We start from the raw sequence: 20,053 nt of genomic DNA, 5'->3' as shown, positions 1-20,053 counted from the left end.
CCAAAAGACTTCTCAACATTTTTTCCCCCCAAGCCATAAGACTCCTGAACAAGTAATCAAATGGCTACCCGGACTATTTGCATTGTCCTGCCCCCCCAAACCCTGCTGCTACTCTGTTTATCATATTTGCATAGTCACTTTAACCATACCTACATATACATACTACCTCAATTAGTGTTATCTATTGTTCACTTAATAACTATTTTTTACTTAATTACACTGTTGGTTAGGGCCGGTAAGTAAGCATTTCACTGTAAGGTGTACACCTGTTCAGCGCACGTGACAAACTTTGATTTGACCATGATGGTAAGCACCCTGAAACCTGCCGTGACTGCCTCCTGTGACCAGACTCTACTGTCGTGTCGACCTCTGAGGGAGAGACCAGAAGCAGATACATCGTTCTATTCAGTAAGTCAAATGATTAAAGTAATTTGCTTTGTCCGTGTTTTTATAGTATCATCACCCGTACCAATCCCACCATCAATCTCTCCAGTCAGACACAAAAAAAGACTGATAGATCAGTTAACCCACCCTCTCTTTCTCTCAGCGAGGACTAGGAGGAGATTAGAAGCCTCATAACTGGAGACCTTTAAGAAACATGCAGTGTCTCAATTTCCTCATCCAATACGACTTTGGGGACCTGGGTATGATACAGTTAATGTCCATCTCACACCTTTTACCATCTAATGACACATAACTCTCTTAAAATGGAATTAGTTATTTCGTACTGGGAGAGCATTCACTCCTGTAAATATCTTCTCTCTTTCTGTTTCAGATCTGTGTCCTGATGAGTAAAGGAAATGACAGACAACAGGCTTAAGTCTAAGCCACCTAATCAACAGAATGACCCATCACTGGGACTGTTCTAACCCTCTTAACATGTTGAATTGTGTTACAGTATATTCAATTATTTTACTGTACAATGCATTTAGTTGCTTGATACTTATTATTACTACTAAACAAACATTGTTACTGTATGTAATTTTGCTTTTAAAAAGTTCTACAATTAATTCAAGTCTTAAATAGATATCTTTTTACTTGCTACCGGTTTCAGTATTTTATTCAAAGTTTCCATGTAGCCCTCACCCTGAATTAGTTTATTGGTTCCTAGTGGTCAGCACATTTGTCTCATTTGGCATAAAAATGTGACAAAGCTAGGGCACAACAAAACATTTAAAAGAGAAGCTCTTTTGTTTTGGGACCAAGGCAGTTGGTTGCCAGGTAACTCAAGAGAAAGTGTAAGAACCCCTCATGTGCACAGAAACCAAACCAAGGGCTGCATCCCTCTTCATCCTGCAACATTGTTTTTACTGTAGTCCCATTCCAAACCAGACACAATGTACATGCTATTGATCATTTAAGTAATTATTTAGCTTGTTGCTACATATAACAAAATTTCCTTCAAACAAAAACAATTGAGGCCCTTTTCACCATAATGTGGATGTTATCATTTAGTTGGTATCCAGGCTGTCCGTTTGAATTCATTCAAGGACAATAGTCCCAAACAGAAGCTTCTATTTAGAGTGCTCTGGTCCCTAGCTAATAGATGGTGTCTCCTCAGTCAGGGAGGGGACATCCATTCAGAGTTATATAAGACAAGTCTGGAAATGAATGCTGATTTAGCCCTCCATTTACCCATTCAAGCATTGAAGCATGTTGAAAGCCTCCCCTCTTCCGCCTCCACATTGCCCCTTATGCAACAGTGTTTTTGTCTAAGCCTCCAGGAGGCATATGCCCCAGCAGTAGAGGTGTTCTGCTCTATCTGTACGTTACGATCGTCCTCAGTGTCTCTGCTCCATCTCTCTCTACCTCTCTCTATGGCTGTTCAGCTGGTTGTAGCTCTCCTGGCTCTTGCCTCTCTGAGTGCTGCATCTGCACCGGACTGTAAAGAACTGGTCAAACCCCTGGTACTGGAGGACCATACCGAGGTAAGTTGTGATCATAATACTAAATATATTTTGGACCTAATGAATACGTCTCAGAGGACACTCTACTCCCTATCCGGCTAACCTACTATGGACAGTGACAGATGCTGTGAAGTATTTATTAGGATCTGCAATTTACTCTTCCTGGGTTTTCCAAAACAGGAAATACAAATAAAATAAACAATATATAGCACATTTACATTACAATTGAACCATTCAGCAGACGCTCCCATCCAGAGCAACCCACAGCTAATTCATTCATATTAAGATGGTGAGACAAGTACATACCACAGTCATATCCCAATCACGTATCACATACATAATGCAAAATACAATACAAAATGCATATAAATGTCTGTCTTTTCACAGTTCCCGTCGTGCTGTAAGGTGTTCTGTTATCTGTTCTTTGAGTCTGTTTTTATTGCTAGCTTGAGTTACCTGCTGTGGCAGAGTTCCATGTAGTCATGGCTCTTTTAATACTGTGTCTCACCCAGCCTCTGTTCTGGACCTGGGGACTGTGAAGAGACCTCTGGTTGGATGTCTTGTGTTGTACCTATGAGTGTCTGAACTGTGTGCCAACTGCTTCAACAGACAGTTTGGTACCTTCAACACCTCACACAAAGACCAATAGTGATGCAGTCAATCTCTCCTCAATTTAGAGCCAGGAGAGATTGACATGCATGTAATTCGTACTCCGTGTACATCAAAGTGCAATACATGCTGCTCTGTTTTGCACCAACTGCAATTTGCCTAATTCCTTCTTTGCTGCACCTGACCACAACTGGACAGTAGTGGAGGTGTGACAAAACTAGGGTCTGGTTGACTGAGATAGAGAAAGCAGAGCAATGCCTTATCATAGACAGACCTCATCCCATTTTAGTAACCGTTAAGTCATAATTATGTTTTGACCATCAAAGCTTGCCATCTAGGTTGACACCCAGCAGTTGTCTCCTCAACTTGCTCAATAGCCACATTCAATAATAGATCCAGATGAGGATTAGGGTTGAGAGTGATTTGTCCCAAAAATGATGCTTTTAGTTTGAGATGTTTAGCACCAGCTTATTGCTAGTTACCTTAAACTTAAGTTATTTTACTGTTGCAGCCGACGTGTATACTGTTGAGTCGTCAGAGTACATAGACACATAGGCTTTATTCAAGGAAAGTCATTAGTAAACACCAAAAACAATAAATGGTCCAAGCCGGCTGCCCTGTGGTACTCCACACTCAACCGATTTTGCATTAGAAAGGCTTCCATTAAAGAAAACATTGTGTCTTCTATTGGATAGATAACTGTACATCCATGATAAGGCAAGGGATGTTAATCCATAACACCTACACATTTTATTTTTACTATACTACCCTTGTGTTTCTTCCAACTTCAAAATGGTCCATATTGGTATAGGATGAGGCAATTAGATGGTATGAAACTCATGTGTTTTTCCTTGTCTGTGACTGGCAGCTCTATGGCAAATGGGTGTATGTGATGGGGTCTGCAGATCATTTATTCTTCCAAAATGCTTTGGGGACTCTGAAAAGCTCCTGGATAGACCTGTCGGCTACATCGGACCATAAAGTAGTCACCCTAAGATGGGGAGACCGCATGTAAGTCTGGCTATATTGTGGATATGAATGCAGACTTTAGTGAATGTCATAGTAGTTTGGAAAGGGCTTTATTAAATATCAGGAATGGTAGACATTTAATTTTACTTTTCTCTGAAAAGACAATGTTTCAAATTGGCACCTAAGCAATGAATCATACAACATGCTAACCCGTTTTTCTAAATGTCCATCAGTGATGGCAAATGCATCGTGGGTACAACACATGCTACCATCTCCGGCACCACTTCCACAGTACACAGTAAGTGACCTGTGCTCTACTAGCCTGGTTGCCATATCTGTCTGTGCTTTAGCCAACACCATCCCCTGGCGTTGTTATGCCAAATAGGACATCGGCAAAGGAGCAAGTTGGCTGAAGCAGAAACAATCTGGCAACCTGGCTAGTGCTCTACATCTGAGGGATGAAAACATTTAGCTGCTCAATAAGAGAGGGCCTTTATCCACTTAACTATTAATGTGTATATTGCCATGTTATGTCTTCACTGTATGTCATCGTATGCCTGTAAAGATCAATAATAAATCAAATGTACTGTTACTGTATTTTATAGTCTGGTATTTTTTACTTGGAAATTACATGGTAATCATGTAGCAATAGTAATAATAATTACATTTTCTTTGGTATTCACTGAAACAAGCACCAAAAAGTAACCTGCCATTTGGTACAAGGTAATTACCAAGTGTGTTGAATTTGTGTACTGTAACAGCTGAAGCAGGTCAGAAAAAAAAAGTGTTACCAAATGTCCTAATCATAATGGATAAGGCATTTATTTTATTTTGTGGATCCACAGTTCATTTGTCTGAACACAAAGGCCAGTACCTGGAGACCTGTCCTGACTGCCTGCTTTGGTCAGACACATCTCGTAATGGAGAGGTCACTGGCAGATACCTGCTCCTGTTCAGTAAGTCCGATCAATTCTCAATTGATTTGAGGAAATCCATCCCCCAAATTGTCGGACCCATCTGGATGTGCTTTAACCAATTCCTAACTGCTGGTTCAGTGTCATGACAAATGTATGGCATGACAACGATGGTCAGAGGAGTTGGCTTAAGCACATACAGATCTGGGATCAGGCTAACCCCACTTATTGACATTGATAAATAGTAGCAGTTTAGGCACGCTATACTCCAGACAAAGCATTGTGAAAGCCTGGAGTTGACCCTACATCGATAAGGTGTTAAAATGCTCTCTTTCTGTCAAAGGGATCAGTCATTATTTCAGAACCAGCGAGATATATTCAATGCTTTGAAAGACTTAATGGAAGTTGAGCCTTTTGTTGTCTGTTACCAGCCCTTAAAGATTACACCAGCAGTACTGTAGGTCAGCTCACCAGCCTCTCTCTCGCTCTCCCTCTCTCAGCAAGGACAGGGAAAATGGATCACACATACCTGGACACCTATAAGAAACAGGCAGAGTGTCTGAACTTCCCAGAGAAACACCAGACCTACGATGGAAAAACAGGTCAGGGGTTCTCTTTGCTCCTCATCTTTTTATTATCTTTTATAGATGGTAAAAAAATCTACAAAATGTGAAACTTTAAATGTATATTGTGCAGACAGAGAAAGCAATGGCCATTCCATTGTCAGGGTTGATAGCATGGCCAATGTATTCAACCTTCTCTGACCCATGGTGTTGAATGTTTATCCTTTTAAGCTTGGAAAAGAGATCCTTAAATCTAGACTTCAGTCCAATAAAGCTACGGCAGATATAACGTGATTTGATGTCAGTTGATCTGTGGCCAATGATCTGGAGCCTTCTTGGAAGGGCACTTCTAATGTAACTTTATGGCACCACTCAAGGGGCTTGAATTTTAGAGCTCTCCCTGTAGATGTTGCGGCGACGTAGCGTCCTCATGAGTGACAGAACACTGAGCCAATCACGGCGAAAATAGATTACATTACCAAACCTTGCGCTCCGTATATTCCGCTGGATGCCCCACCACCGAAAGTACTGAGCAAGGCTGAAACACCTGCATTTTGGAGCTGCCTTACTTAACAAGTTTGTATGCGGCTTTATGAACTGAATTATATATATTTTTTACATTGTTTGCAAACTGATGTGTGACACGTATTATGCCCAAATAACATGCAAAACAATTAGACAATTTTTTGCTAAACAGGTGGGGTGCCACCTGCCATGAATGACGGGTCGCCACTGAATATCCTCACACTTTCTCCGTATTTCAGAGCTGTGCCCTGATGACAAGGAGGAGAAGAAGGTGGTGGAGGAGAAGGTGGTGGTGGAGGAGGAGATTATGGAGGAGATTATGGAGGAGAAGCAGGCTACGGAGGAGGAGAAGGCTACGGAGGAAGAGACGGCTACGGAGGAAGAGAAGGCTACGGAGGAGGAGAAGGCTACGGAGGAGGAGAAGGCTACGGAGGAGGAGAAGGCTACGGAGGAGGAGAAGGCTACGGAGGAAGAGAAGGCTACAGTGGAGGAGAAGGCTACAGAGGAACAGAAGGCTACAGCAGAGGAGAAGACAACAAAGTGAATAAGAGAACCAGATCCTCACCGTGTTGCCCAACAAAACTTCCCTTTAGTGGAACTTTGATCCCATAACCACTAACCAAATACCACTTGTACTTCCATGCACTTTAAACCATGTCTTACATACTCATGACACGTTCTAGGTGCTGTATTGTTAAAAAATGCTAAAGTTTTTACCATGAACTGTGTCTTTTTACTGTTTATTTGATAACAGTTCAAGGTATCTTAAATAACAAAATATGACTGTTCAAACAAAGACATTTAAATAAACACATTCAACCTTGTAACTTTTTTCCTTTGAAGTTATAAGATCTGAATACAATGTAAAACTTCCTGTACATATCTAGGTTACTTGGGCTATATTGAGAAGTGAGTTAAAGGAAAATTACACTCAAATATGTTTCATTAGTCCACTGTTGATACGGTCCCAAAATGTTTTCCATTTCAGCAATCAAGTTTTCAAAATACGCATCATACTGTGACTCTTTCTGTATTTTGAAAGTTCTATATCCTGAAAACTTGATTATTTGAGTGCTTCCGAGTGGCGCAGCGTTCTAAGGCACTGTATCTCAGTGCAAGAGGCATCACTATAGTCCCTGGTTCACTTCCAGGCTGAATCACATCTGGCCGTGAGTCCCATAGGGCAGCGCAGTGTCGTCTGGGTTTGGCCGTCTTTGTAAATAAGAATTGTGCCCCTAGAGTTTCAAGAGGTTAATTTTCCCAACATCAGTGCACGACCTCAGTAATGCACTTGTGGCTGAATGGAAGCAAGTACAGCAACAATGTTCAAACATCTAGTGGAAGCTGTTATAGCAGCTAAGGGGGGACCAACTCCATATTAATGCCCATGATTTTGGAATTAGATGTTTTGAGCAGGTGTCCGTTTGCTTTTGGCCATGAAAAAAAATGGTCTCTTGGACCAGTACCATCACCCATTGTCACAGGACACCATTTGTACATCAGACGGGGTAAGCTGCGCTGCCTCGGGATAAGTGGGTAATGGTGTCCTGTGGCAGTAGGTGCTGGTTGGTTAAATTAATAGAATTGGGGTGTGGTGTATTGTATGCCTACATTCAAATATAGATTCTGTTCAATATCACTTACCCTTCCATTTCTTGACCAGTTGTCATTTCGATGTGCCAATTCGTAGGCAAGTTCTCTGCATTTGAAGGTGATTTGACGTCTTCCTTCTCTCACTTCCTTGGCTGCTCTTTGAAGAACCTCGGGGGGGGGGGGGGGGGCTAGACCCCTGCTTGTTTTACGTTTGTATACACGGGACGTCTTCTCAGTAACATTAAAAAAATGAACAAAATTGAGTTCATATGCATACAGTGCAAACATACTATGCATGTCAGGCATAAAACAGACGAAATGTGATCATCCTTTGTATGGTGGCCATTGGCTCAACTTACCCCATGGCAAACATTTTGACTGTTACCCAACACAGCTGCAAGGAAGCACTTTTGCTAGGTTTAAGACCTCATGTTGTAGCTTATAGAGAGCCCAACTGATGTATAAACAATCTTAAATTATCTACTTTGGTTTAGATACAAGCATTATGAAACCTCTAACACATTCATTTGACTTTGTAAAAATCGGTTTTGGGGACCTAACTTGCTTATCATTTTTTCCGTGTTTTTTTTTTGTTCCTTCACAAACTCAATGAAATGATGACCTCTTCTTAAGCCTGGCACGCAGTCGGCATCTGCCAAACCCAGATCCGTCTGGTGGGGTGCCAGATGGTGAAGCGTGATTCATCACTCCAGAGAACGCATTTCCACTAGCAGCAAGCTTTACGCCACTCTAGCCAACGCTTGGCATTGCGCATGGTGATCTTAGGCTTGTGCGAGGCTGCTCTGCCATGGACACCCACTTCAAGAAACAGTTATTGTGTTGACATTGCTTCGAGGCAATTTGGAACTCGGTCATGAGGGTTTCAACCGTGAACAGACAATTTTTATGCGCTTCAGCACTCGGCTGTCCATTCTGTGCGCTTCTGTGGCCCGCCACTTCGCATTGACCGGGGCAGCTCTGGCAGGGCAGACATTTTATTGACTGACTTGTTGGAAAAGTGCCACCTTATGACGGTGCCACGTTGAAAGTCACTGACCTCTTTAGTAAGGCCATTCTACTGCTAGTGTTCGTTTATGGCGATTGCATGGCTGTGTGCTTGATTTTAAACTTGTCAGCAACAGGTGTGGCTGAAATAGCCAAATCCACTAACACTCTTGGCCATGTAGCGTATTTTTTACATGAATTCTGATTATTTCTAGGGACACACAACAGCCTGAGATATATGTAGATATCTTTGTTAGAAAGAATACTATGCATTTCTTGACATTGTGATGCTGAAGGTAAAAAAAATTACTGAACTTACCCTACTCTCCCTAAGTTTGCTCCGTGTGCTGTCCTACCAGGTTCAAGGTATATTAATATACTGCGCACCAAAAAAGTTGGTCATAATCAGTTGTGGAAAAATGACCCAATACTTGAGGAAAAGTAAAGATACCCTAAAAGAAACTGACTCAAGTCACCCAGTAAAATACTTAATATATAAAACAATATATTAGACTTAAGTATTAAAAGTAAATGTAATTGCAAAAATATACTGTAAATATAAAAAGTAAAAGTATAAATAATTTAAAATGTCTTATATTAAGCAAACTGACAGCACAATTTTATTATTTTAATGTATGGATAGCCAGGGGCACATTCTAACGTTTTCTTTAGGAATGTAGTGAATTAAAAGTTGCCAAAAATATAAATAGTACAGTACAGATGACCAAAAACGATTTAAGTGGTACTTAAATACACTTCAAGTACTTTCCACAACTGGTCATAACTCATTGCCGCCGCTGTATATGCGCCCTCTGCGGGAAAACCCGTGGATATTGCTCTGCAAGTAGCAGTTTGAGTCCGAGGGTTAGTTCATATGTTGACAATATACAAACACATTTTCTCAAAATTCTGGACATGGATGCAACAAATGAAATCAGCTTTTTTGTATCGTAATTTCAATGTTAAACTGCTAAAATAAACACAGAAGCAAAACAACTAAAGACATATTACTTACCACTGTGTGGCACATAGGCTGAAGTTCGGAGAGCAAAAAAGTCACGAATAACCAATAAACCATGGCTGTAAATCACTGTTCTCCTAAATTAACTATACAGGCAAGCGTGAGGGAAACAGCAAACAGCCATCTGTCAGAGCTTAGAGCCAATTAAAATATATGTTGGATTTGAAAAGGCTGACTCCATCAATAGAGGGGTCGTAAAAAGCCTTGTCTACTATCAAGTGATTAATATATAGGATTTATTAGATAATTTCTATTCAGTGACGTAAACTACTATCTTGGACCAGGTGTCTCGAACATGCAGTGTTGCACAGCTGGGGTGACACTAATGAGAGTTAAAAAACAAAATCAGGCTTTATTATTTATTTGATGACCACACAATTATTTTAAAATCATTTTCTTATAGCACTGTGATTGTTATAAAATCTAACAAGAAAAATCAGTTATTTTGATTTAACTTCATTAAAACATTTGACATTTTTTAATTTATACTTGACAGTATAATCTTTTTAAAAAGCAGTGAAACTAGGAAGAATAACTTCATTAATAGTCTTTAAAAGATACACAGCTTCCCAATTTACTGTATGTAGATTAAAAAGGCACTGGTTAACTACTGTACTTCATTCCATGCTGGCTATAGCTGGACAGGAATGTTGCGGTCTAATCTCCCATTCTGACCATTAGGCAATAGTGCATTGTACACATCTAATTCCAAACACATTCTTTTTTACAAATGTTTTTGACAATAACAATGTGTTTACTTACAGTGCACTTGGAATGTATTCAGACCCCTGGACCTTTCCCACATTTTGTTACATTACAGCCTTATTCTAAAATGGATAAAATGTATTGTTTTCCTCATCAATCTACACACAATACCCAATAATGACAAAGCAAAAACAGGTTTGAAGAAAACAGAAATACCTTATTTACACAAGTATCCAGACCCTTTGCTATGAGACTCGAAATTGAGCTCAGGTGCATCCTGTTTCAATTGATCATTCTTGAGATGTTTCTACAACTTGGAGTCCACCTGTGGTAAATTCAATTGATTGGACATGCTTTGGAAAGGCACACACCTGTCTATATAAAAAGGTCCCACAGTTGACAGTGCATGTCAGAGCAAAAACCAAGCAATGAGGTCAACGAAATTGTCCGTAGAGCACCGAGGGGATTGGGTCGAGGCACAGATCTGGGGAAGGGTACCAAAAACGGTCTGCAGCATTGAAAGTCCCGAAGAACAGTGGCCTCCATCATTCTTAAATGGAAGAGGTTTTGCACCAAGACTCTTCCTAGAGCTGGCCACCCAGCCAAACTGAGTAATAGATGGAGAAAGGCCTTTGTCAGGGAGGTGACCAAGAACTCGATGGTCACTCTGACAGAGCTCTAGAGTGCATCTGTGTAGATGGGAGAACATTCCAGAAAGACAACCATCTCTGCAGCACTCCACCAATCAGGGCTTTATGGAAGAGTGGCCAGACGGAACTCACTCCTCAGTAAAATGTACGACAGCCCGCTTAGAGTTTGCGAAAAGGCACTTAGACTCTCTGACCATGAGAAACAAGATTCTCTGGTCTGATGACATCAAGATTGAACTCTATGCCTGAATGCCAAGTGTCACGTCTCGAGGAAACCTGGCAACCACCCCTATGGTCAAGCATGGTGGTGGCAGCATCATGCGGTGGGGGTGGTTTTCAGCAGCATGGACAGAGAGACTATTCAGGATCGAGGGAAAGATTAACAGAGCAAAGTACAGAGAGATCATTGATGAAAGCCTGCTCCAGCACGCTCAGGACCTCCAACTGGGGTGAAGGGTCAAGCACACAGCCAAGACATTGCAGGAGTGGCTTCTGGACAAGTCTCTTAAAGTTGTTGAGCGGCCCAGCCAGAGCCCGGACTTGAACCCAATCGAAAATCTTTGGAGACCTGAAAATAGCTGTGCAGTGACACTCCCCATCCAACCTGAGAGCTTGAGAGGATTTGCAGAGCAGAATGGCAGAAACTCCCCAAATACATGTGCGCCAAGCTTGTAGCGTCATACCCAAGAAGACTCGAGGCTGTAATCGCTGCCAATGGTGCTTCAACAAAGTACTGAGTAAAGGGTTCGAATACTTTAGTAAATTTATTATTTCAGTTTTTTCTTTTTAATAAATTGGCAAAAATGTTTAAAAACCTGTTTTTGCTTTGTCATTATGTGGTATTTAATACATTTTACAATAAGGCTGTAAAGTAACAAAATGTGGAAAAAGTCAAAGGGTCTGAATACTTTCCGAATGCACTGTATATAAAACTTCTACATATAAAATGTAAATGCCATTATAATATACGTATATAATATACAATTAATTACCCAGTGGAAAACTGAACATGAAAAAAATACAATAATTAAGCAACAGATATAACATGACAATAAAAGCAACAAACCCATTTCAATGTGAGCTTCATTTTGGTATAAAGTGATTAATAAAATGTGTGTGTGTGTGGCTTACCAGCCTGAGGGTGGCCAGTCAGACGAACATAACACGTTAACCACCATTCAAACATCCTATCTCAATTCTTGCTTTGTCAAAAGGCACACAATCCTTTCACACCTATGCCCACTCAATCTTTTCCCCTCCATCTTTGGTTCAATAATCCCTCATTTTCCATAGAACTTCTTGTTGAGGAGGAAGATGAGCAGGTTGACGTTGACTTTGGCTTTGTCAAACATCTTCATCACCGCCACTCCCTCGTACTGCAGCTGAAGCAGATCCTAGATAGGGACAGTGACAGACAGGGACAGAGACAACAGTCAACTATGGTTCTTCGATCATAAAATAAAATAGATATTTTAAACAACTATGGAACTACGGCTGGAGGAGGTCCTACACGGAACAGAGTCAACAGACAGAAACATGTCCTCGTCAACAGACAGGGACACGGAACTATCAGTCTGTCAGCATGACAAAGAGGAGCCTTGACAACCATGAGTCGTCGTCCTTTTGGAGAAAAGCATCACCTGGAAATGGAGTTGGACCTTTTCCATCTCAACTCCCATGAACTTGGCCTTCACCTCAAAGTCCCCAACTTCCTCACTGGGAGAGATGTCAAACATTACATTTTTGAACCTGAGAGAAAAGACAAATACATGTAATTGAATTAATCAAATGAAAAGACAGGATACAGACACAGATAAGACAATAGCAGGACTAGAGTTGGTTAAGGTCACAATGTCAGACAGACTTGTTTTGGCATAACATTTAATGTTAATTGTGAGAAATAGTATGATCAGAAATATAAGCTTAGATATCTAATTTTCTCAAAAGGTTTCTGAAATGCATTGACGATATTGGGCCATAGTGTAGTGTGTTTAACTGGCTTTAAAGAGGACATAGCGATGCCTTCTAGATACTAGCTCTCAGTTTCTACTTTGACATGGCCTGGAACTCCCACAGAGCAGTGAGGAGCCGACTGGCTCTCCTCAGCTCCACTCTAGCTAGAACAGCCTGACCAAAACATGAAGGACAGGAGCGAGTGTTCGGAGAGCGAGAGGGAGAGTGAGAGAAAGTGAAGGAGCGAAAGTGGGGGATAGAGCAAAAAAAACAGAGACAGAGAGAAACAAGAGCGAAAGAGTGAGACAGAACACGGTGGGCTTCTGTATGGACAATGTCCCTTAATGAGGTAGTTCCTCCCACCCCATCTCACACAAAGCTAATACAGCTCACTCCTCACATCAAAGACATGCCCTTGTCCCCGTCCAAATACTTTACCAACGCATCCTTCCTTTCTCCCTTTATTTCATGTTATCACTGATCTGATTGGTGAAAGCTATGAAAGACTCATGCATTTATGAAAGTGTTGGAGAATGTTCCCGTGACTACCACAATACCCAAGACCCAGTATGGTACCAACTCACTTCAGGATTCAATACCATGTTCACATTTGGTGTCCATAGGCGGGTTGTCTGACAACGTCACGGAAATGTAGAAGGCCATCTGCTGTTATGATTCTGAACAGTCAGATCGCTAGCAACAATGACAAGAAGCTGCCATGTGGGGAATCATAGGTCGCTTGTTCTTGATACCATGCCTTGTATTGAGGTGTTTTGACTGATGTCATGTCTATGATAATATGACAACAATTAGCTAACTAGCTAGCTAACAACTGCAACAATGTATTTGAGACAAATGCATGTTTTCAATAAACATTTGCAGACTAAATATAGTTTACATGTTGTCAATCATATGATTCTAAGCCAACCTCCGTTTCGCCCCGAAGATGCGCACGCATCAGTTTTGTTAAACAACACACCCACCTATACTCCAAGTCAACCACACACTACCTCTGAATCACAAAACCCTAACTATTCGTTGTAAAAAGTTTGTCCGTTGCATAACATTTTGCTATGGTTTGAAATTGTGTGTACAAATGAATACTACTCCCGGTTTCAGGAAGCTGATGTCACTGCACAATGCTAAGCTAGCTAGGACCAGCTGTCCTCAGTGCTGCGCCACTCACTGGTTGGTCTGCAGCCCCTCTATCTCCAGGATCACACCCTTCTCGTGCAGTCGGGCAGCCGTATACTTCAGAGACGGATGCTTCCACTTCTTACTGCCCTTCTCCTCCACCTTCCTTTCTAGCTTGATGGACCGCCGCGTGTTCCTGTGGACACACAGACACGCGCCAGATAAGACACGCATGGAAGTCACACAAACACATACTTAACACATCAAGTTTTGAATGGGACCAAGAGCAATGACAATGTATTTCAACACTAGCCCATATGGCCCAATTCCAAACCAATCCATCATCTCCATCTCTAGATCTTTGTTGACTTGCAAGGCCCTGTACAGTGTTTGTGAAGGTCGGGTGAACTTCGACTTATGGTTAGTGGCGAGGGATGGGTTTTGTAGGGAACACTCACTTCCTGTTGAGGTTGTCGAGGCAGGTCTTGATGTAAGTGTCGTAGTAGTTGGTCTGGTCCTGATAGAAGGCTGTCTTGGAGTTGAGCGCACTCAGTGCCTGCTGGAGCTTCACCAGCTCCGCCCTCCTCCTCTGTCTGTAGCGTCTCTGGTAACGAATGTCCTGTCAATCACACGCAGAAGGGACATGATTGGTCATCTACAACACAAACGCTGAAGGCCATCAGTGTGCTTGTGTCTCTGTGTGTGTTTGTGCGCATGTGTACCTTGGCAATGTCGTTGATGAGGTCCTGGTACTTGTTGCTAGCGGTGACCAGGCCAGCCTGCTCCAGGGTTCGGAGGTTGCGGAGGATCTTCCTCTTCTTCTGCTCCAGAGGCAGCTGTCTGTCCTCCAGCACCGCCTGGCTGCTCTTCAGCCCCTCTGGGGTCTGGGCGTCCTGCACCGCACGCAGCGCCACCACCTTAGAATGCTCACACTCCTACAGGACAGCACAGGTAGGAAGAGGCAGAGACACAAAAACAGAAAGGAAGGTTAGCATGTCTAGTCAGTCCACTCTTTCCCACTCCGGCAGGACACAAAGGGAAAAGCATAAAAATAAAACCACTGATAGAGAAGTAGGCTATTTGAGGTGTGTGGTTGGCTGGGCTGTGTAGGGTTCATCATTATGACATCACCTGGAGGGCAGAGGCTGGGGTCTCAAGGGTCTCTGGGAGAGTGTCTCCTGGCTGGATCCTGATCACATCTACTATCAGCTTCTTAGTCCTGAGAGAGAGACCGAGAGAGAGGTAGACGGAGACGGATTAAAAAGGATTGTCATTTCAACTAAACAGCGTAGCTCTCCTGAAACATTTAAGTCTTGTTGATTTGGTAGTGTGTTGAGCTCTGGCCTCTGCTTTGCACTGGGCTCAGGGGGAGAGCAAACATCTTGCTATGTTAACACACACACACAATGGACATGTCACTGTCCCGTTAGAGTTTCCATGACCCTGCAGTAGGGCATGACGCCACTCATGGACCGACACTTACCAGGACCATAGTGACACTCTGTATGCCTCCCAAACGGCAGCATATTCCCTTTATAGGGCCCTGGTCAAAAGTAGCGCACTATAAAGAGTAGGGGTGCCATTTGGGACACAGAGCCTGAGAAAGCAGAGCTGGAGGGTTGACATCCTGAACATCTCAACTACTGTAGGTCAGATGAACGGAGTTGTCTAGAGGTACCATTTATAGTATCATAGGTAGCACCAGGAGGTTTTCCTGACCACATGATTAGTCGTGATTATTGGTGCTCATGTCGCAGGAAACATGATGTAAACATTCACATCAGCAGAACAGAGGCCGTGTTTTAAACACAGCCTTCTCAAGGAAGAGCAAGAAATTGGCTAAAAATGTCAGGACAGGAAGTGGTAGTGGAGCAGGAAAGAGCACGTAGAGCTGTCACTGAGCAATACCCACTGTGGTTATTTATGTATGTACCTACTGGAACGTCATAACACAGCACTGAAACAGTGTTTCTTCTGGCTTCTTCCAAGTTAGCTTGGTCAGTACAAAACAGCTCACTGTGCAGTCTCAAGGGTTGGGTAGGTTACTTTCCAAATGTAATCCATTAGTTACTAGGATTTTTTTTTTAATGAGTATGAATTAGATTGAGCAATAAAAGCCCCACTGTTATTCTACAGGCTTGGATCCGAACTACGCAGTAGCTGTTGCAAAAACGCATTTTTCACTGGCTGACCACTGGTTTCAAAAACAATAGTTGATAGGCAGCTTAAATTTCTTGAATTCAACCATTATTGGGTTCAAATACACATTTAGATTTGTGAACAGTCATCCACAACAACCACAATCCGTAAGGCACAAATAGCTAAATGAGAGAGCAGCAGTGTGATTCACATAAATGCGCTATGTAGATAGCAATAATAAGTTATATCCATATCGCAGCAGACTACACCACTGCTTTCATACTTAACTCCAAGCGTTTATTCAAGTTGGATAATCTTTGGATGCCAACAGCAGTCGTACCATTGGAAGACATAGCTTGGACTGTAGCCCACAAAAGCCTATTCCTGCTCTTTTCCCACAATCCATCAAACACTTTTGGTGTGTCATCATAGTGGTCTCTGACTTGTGGTCAGACTCGCTCAGGTAGAACAAACTTGCACTTTTTTTCAATGCTGATTTGAATGTCATTGAGAAAACAATGCGCAAACATCCTTTCTGAATTTATAAGTAATCCTCAAATGAATCATCTAGTATTTCAAGTATCTGTAATCTGATTACAATATTGTAGCTGGTAACAATGGATTAGTTACCCCTTTTTTGTAATCCCTTACATGTAACGGATTACATGTAATCTGTTACTCCCCAACCCTGGCAGTCTCTGTGTTTGGATGGAGATTCTAGTAGGTCACCATAATGGAGAGTCAATAAGAGATCTACTATATAGGGAATAGGGTGCCATTGGGGACTCATCCAGTGTCCTACTTCATCATCAGGCCCTTCGTGTCCTTGTCATCTCCCTCCAGAAGCTCAAACTTGCTGGTGAGTGTGAGGGAGATCTCCGTCTTAGCCAGCTGACTCAGGGTGCTCTCCTTGTTGGGATGGTTAGGATCCACGGCTCCTTCACCTGGAGAAAAGACAAACATGCTTAGCTCTCCCTGCAGGCAACTTCCTGACTCATTCTGAGACTGTGTGTACATGCTTATCCCAAATTAGGATTCTGTCCTGTAAATGGATCTTCTAAAGTCTAGGAGGAAGTGTGGCGTGTAAGAGGTATGGTGGTGTGTGTGGTACCCAGCAGTGCCTCCACATCAGGCGCGTCCCCCAGGTCCTCCAGCAGCTCATGCAGCAGGTCGTTGTGGTCGGGGGAGATGGCCTCCAGGTGCTCCAACACCAGCTAGGACACACACACGGTTAAATCACAGTAGCTAGGACACACACTCACGGTTAACACTAGCTAACACACACACACTCACGGTTAACACTAGCTAACACACACACTCACGGTTAACACTAGCTAGGACACACACTCACGGTTAACACTAGCTTGGACACACACTCACGGTTAACACTAGCTTGGACACACTCACGGTTAACACTAGCTTGGACACACACTCACGGTTAACACTAGCTTGGACACACACTCACGGTTAACACTAGCTTGGACACACACTCACGGTTAACACTAGCTAGGACACACACTCACGGTTAACACTAGCTAGGACACACACTCACGGTTAACACTAGCTAGGACACACACTCACGGTTAACACTAGCTAGGACACACACTCACGGTTAACACTAGCTAGGACACACACTCACGGTTAACACTAGCTAGGACACACACTCACGGTTAACACTGGCTAGGACACACTCACACACACGGTTAACACTAGCTAGGACACACACACACGTGTAACACTAGCTTGGACACACACACACGTGTAACACTAGCTTGGACACACACTCACGGTTAACACTAGCTTGGACACACTCACGGTTAACACTAGCTAGGACACACACTCACGGTTAACACTAGCTAGGACACACACTCACGGTTAACACTAGCTAGGACACACACTCACGGTTAACACTAGCTAGGACACACACTCACGGTTAACACTAGCTAGGACACACACGGTTAACACTGGCTAGGACACACACACACACACACGGTTAACACTAGCTAGGACACACACACACGTGTAACACTAGCAAGGACACACACACGGTTAACACTAGCTAGGACACGGAACATAGTTAACATCAGCTAGGACACACAACATAGTTAACACCAGCTAAGACACACAACATAGTTGACACCAGCTAGGACACACAACATAGTTAACACCAGCTAGGCCGCACTTTTGCGTGATCTACTAGACACGCTTTTCTCCAACCCTAGGCCTCTCCAGCTCAAGATGTATGCAAGCACTGTGTGAGATAACAGTTCATGAGGTCAGCCCTGTTCTTCTAGAGTCCGTCAAATCAATCTCAGCCCTACATCCGTCTCTCATCTGAGAAGTCTAGAACCTCTGATGTCCTGCGTTATATATAAGAGGTCTGTCACCATTACCACTCCCTTACCCAGGGGATGGAGATAAGAGAAGGGGGGCCGTAGGTTCCATAGAGGGGCAGTAGAGTCCTAGGTCACGTCCCAAACGGAACCTTATTCCCTAAATAGTGCACTACCTTTGACCAGGGCCCATAGAGATCAGGTCAAAGCCCCGGTCAAAGTTAGTGCACTATATAGGAAATGGGGTGCCATTTGGGATGCACCCATAGCCTGGGCTTACCGAGTGTGTGTTGATGATCTCATCTATAGAGATGTAGATGACAGGCTTACTCAGAGTCACCATGTCAGAGTACTCATCCACGTTAAACTTCTCCTCTGGCTCAGGGACGTCACACGCAGCCTGGAAAAACACCCTGCCAGACAGGATCAAAGCATTCGGGTTGATTACTACCACACCAGGAAGATTTAAAAAAATGTTTTATTGATTTAACTAGGTAAGTAAGTTAAGAACAAATTCTTATTTTCAATGACGGCCAACACCGGCCAAACCCAGACGACGCTGGGCCAATTGTGCGCCGCCCTATGGGACTCCCAATCACGGCTGGTTGTGATACAGCCTGGATTCGAACCAGGGTGTCTGTAGTGACGGCTGTAGTGCCTTAGACCACTGTGCCACTCGGGAGACCCAGATAACTTGATACATTTGTAATAGTAATATTATCAGTTAACAAGGAACCATATATTTCTGATATCTACCCCAAAATAAACAAAAACAAATAATATTGAAATCAACGTAACAGCTTAAAGACAAAACATATCCTGTTGAATCAGGGTTTCTTCAAGAAAATTGACAGTTGTGGTTTTCAGTGACTGTAGTTCAAATTGATTTCCAAAGAAGATGAGTCAACTGTTTGGAGGGAGGGGCAGAGAACTCTGGGAACACAACTGTGTCCCTTTCTCTCGCTCTGTGTGTGTGTGTCTAGTGTTTGAGTGTGTGTGTGTGTCTTGAGTTTGAGTGAAGACACACTACCCCACTTTCCTTGCCGACTTCTGCACTTTCACACAGACACTTCCTCTTTCTCACGGCTCACCTTTGGCTCACGTCAACTTAACCCCGTTCTGACTTTCCTGTGACCTCCCAAGCGTTTACCGCTACAGCCCGCTCTGTCTTAAATGATTCCCTTCTGCTTCATTAGATGGAACATTTCTCTGAGCAGTTTTATACGTAGTGAAAGTGAACTTTATCCAATAGTCTTGGGAGTTGTAGTTCTTTACTCTCACCTGAACTTCTGGTAGGTCTGGGAGATGTAGTTATTCATGGAGATCATGTGGGCATTGTCTGCCTCGAACAGCTTGTTGGCGGCGGCATGCTGCAGCATCTTGGCCACGGAGCCCAGGTTACGACGCTGGTCAGAGTGGAGCTGACCTCCAGCTGACATGTCGATGATGTCGAAGCCGTCTGGAGCCACTATGGCTGGGTTCATGTAGCGGTAGTACAGCAGGTTCCCTACAATCTGACAGCCGACACACACACCCTCTGTTAAACGTAGCTGCATAGCTTCCCAAAGGGCTGTTATATCTAAGGACCTGTATTAATCAGTGCGAGCTGGATGACTACCGTGTCAGTGAACACTAGAGGAACCATAACAATACCCATAACAATATCAGCAACATACATGGAAGGTATACGAACGGCAAAGGAACGATCTAATATCACATGTAATACTCCGGTCTTATACCTTCAACAACTCATCCTCTGTAGCGTCAGGGAACTTTTCATGAAGGGAATGCTTTAGGACCTTTGCAATGTATCTCATGCCATAGCTACATGCAAAACAAAACATGGAGATTGTGTGAAATTGACAGGCATTACATAGATACACAACACAGTGATTTGATGCACAAATGATAGGAAGCAATAACATAAAATGCAGGGGACTGTGAACATTTCAGAATGAGGGGTGTAATTTTGGGCAGTTGTATAAAATAATACCATGGAGTAAATTGAGCACTGCAGAGTATGGAGTCAACAG

General features: G+C 42.9%; 2 protein-coding genes across 3 annotated transcripts in view; one reads left to right on the top strand and one right to left on the bottom strand.

The window, feature by feature from the left end:
- The first annotated feature begins 1,699 nt into the window (after positions 1-1,699).
- Positions 1,700-6,314, top strand: LOC135542803 (uncharacterized). Its single transcript, XM_064970026.1, has 6 exons — positions 1,700-1,928; positions 3,385-3,527; positions 3,719-3,783; positions 4,331-4,441; positions 4,900-5,001; positions 5,727-6,314. The coding sequence occupies exons 1-6, from the start codon at positions 1,818-1,820 to the stop codon at positions 6,029-6,031; spliced, it is 837 nt and encodes a 278-aa protein (XP_064826098.1). The 5' UTR covers positions 1,700-1,817; the 3' UTR covers positions 6,032-6,314.
- A 3,137-nt stretch (positions 6,315-9,451) lies between these two features.
- Positions 9,452-20,053, bottom strand: part of iqgap2 (IQ motif containing GTPase activating protein 2) — a 76,796-nt gene continuing 66,194 nt past the window's right edge. For both annotated transcript variants that reach the window (XM_064969987.1, XM_064969996.1), the window contains exons 28-38: positions 19,760-19,844; positions 19,302-19,534; positions 18,301-18,433; positions 16,799-16,901; positions 16,490-16,631; positions 14,680-14,767; positions 14,271-14,483; positions 14,007-14,167; positions 13,601-13,744; positions 12,102-12,210; positions 9,452-11,855 (exon numbers count right to left, since the gene is read on the bottom strand). In XM_064969987.1, coding sequence (XP_064826059.1) covers positions 11,742-11,855; positions 12,102-12,210; positions 13,601-13,744; positions 14,007-14,167; positions 14,271-14,483; positions 14,680-14,767; positions 16,490-16,631; positions 16,799-16,901; positions 18,301-18,433; positions 19,302-19,534; positions 19,760-19,844 — 1,525 coding nt within the window. In that variant the 3' untranslated portion in view covers positions 9,452-11,741. The remainder of the gene's footprint in view (positions 11,856-12,101; positions 12,211-13,600; positions 13,745-14,006; positions 14,168-14,270; positions 14,484-14,679; positions 14,768-16,489; positions 16,632-16,798; positions 16,902-18,300; positions 18,434-19,301; positions 19,535-19,759; positions 19,845-20,053) is intronic.

The sequence above is a fragment of the Oncorhynchus masou genome, chromosome 1 (genome assembly GCF_036934945.1).
Source record: "Oncorhynchus masou masou isolate Uvic2021 chromosome 1, UVic_Omas_1.1, whole genome shotgun sequence".
Classification (NCBI taxonomy): domain Eukaryota; kingdom Metazoa; phylum Chordata; class Actinopteri; order Salmoniformes; family Salmonidae; genus Oncorhynchus; species Oncorhynchus masou.
The sequence above is the reverse complement of the archived record's forward strand: the minus strand, read 5'-3'. Positions and strand labels throughout refer to the sequence as shown.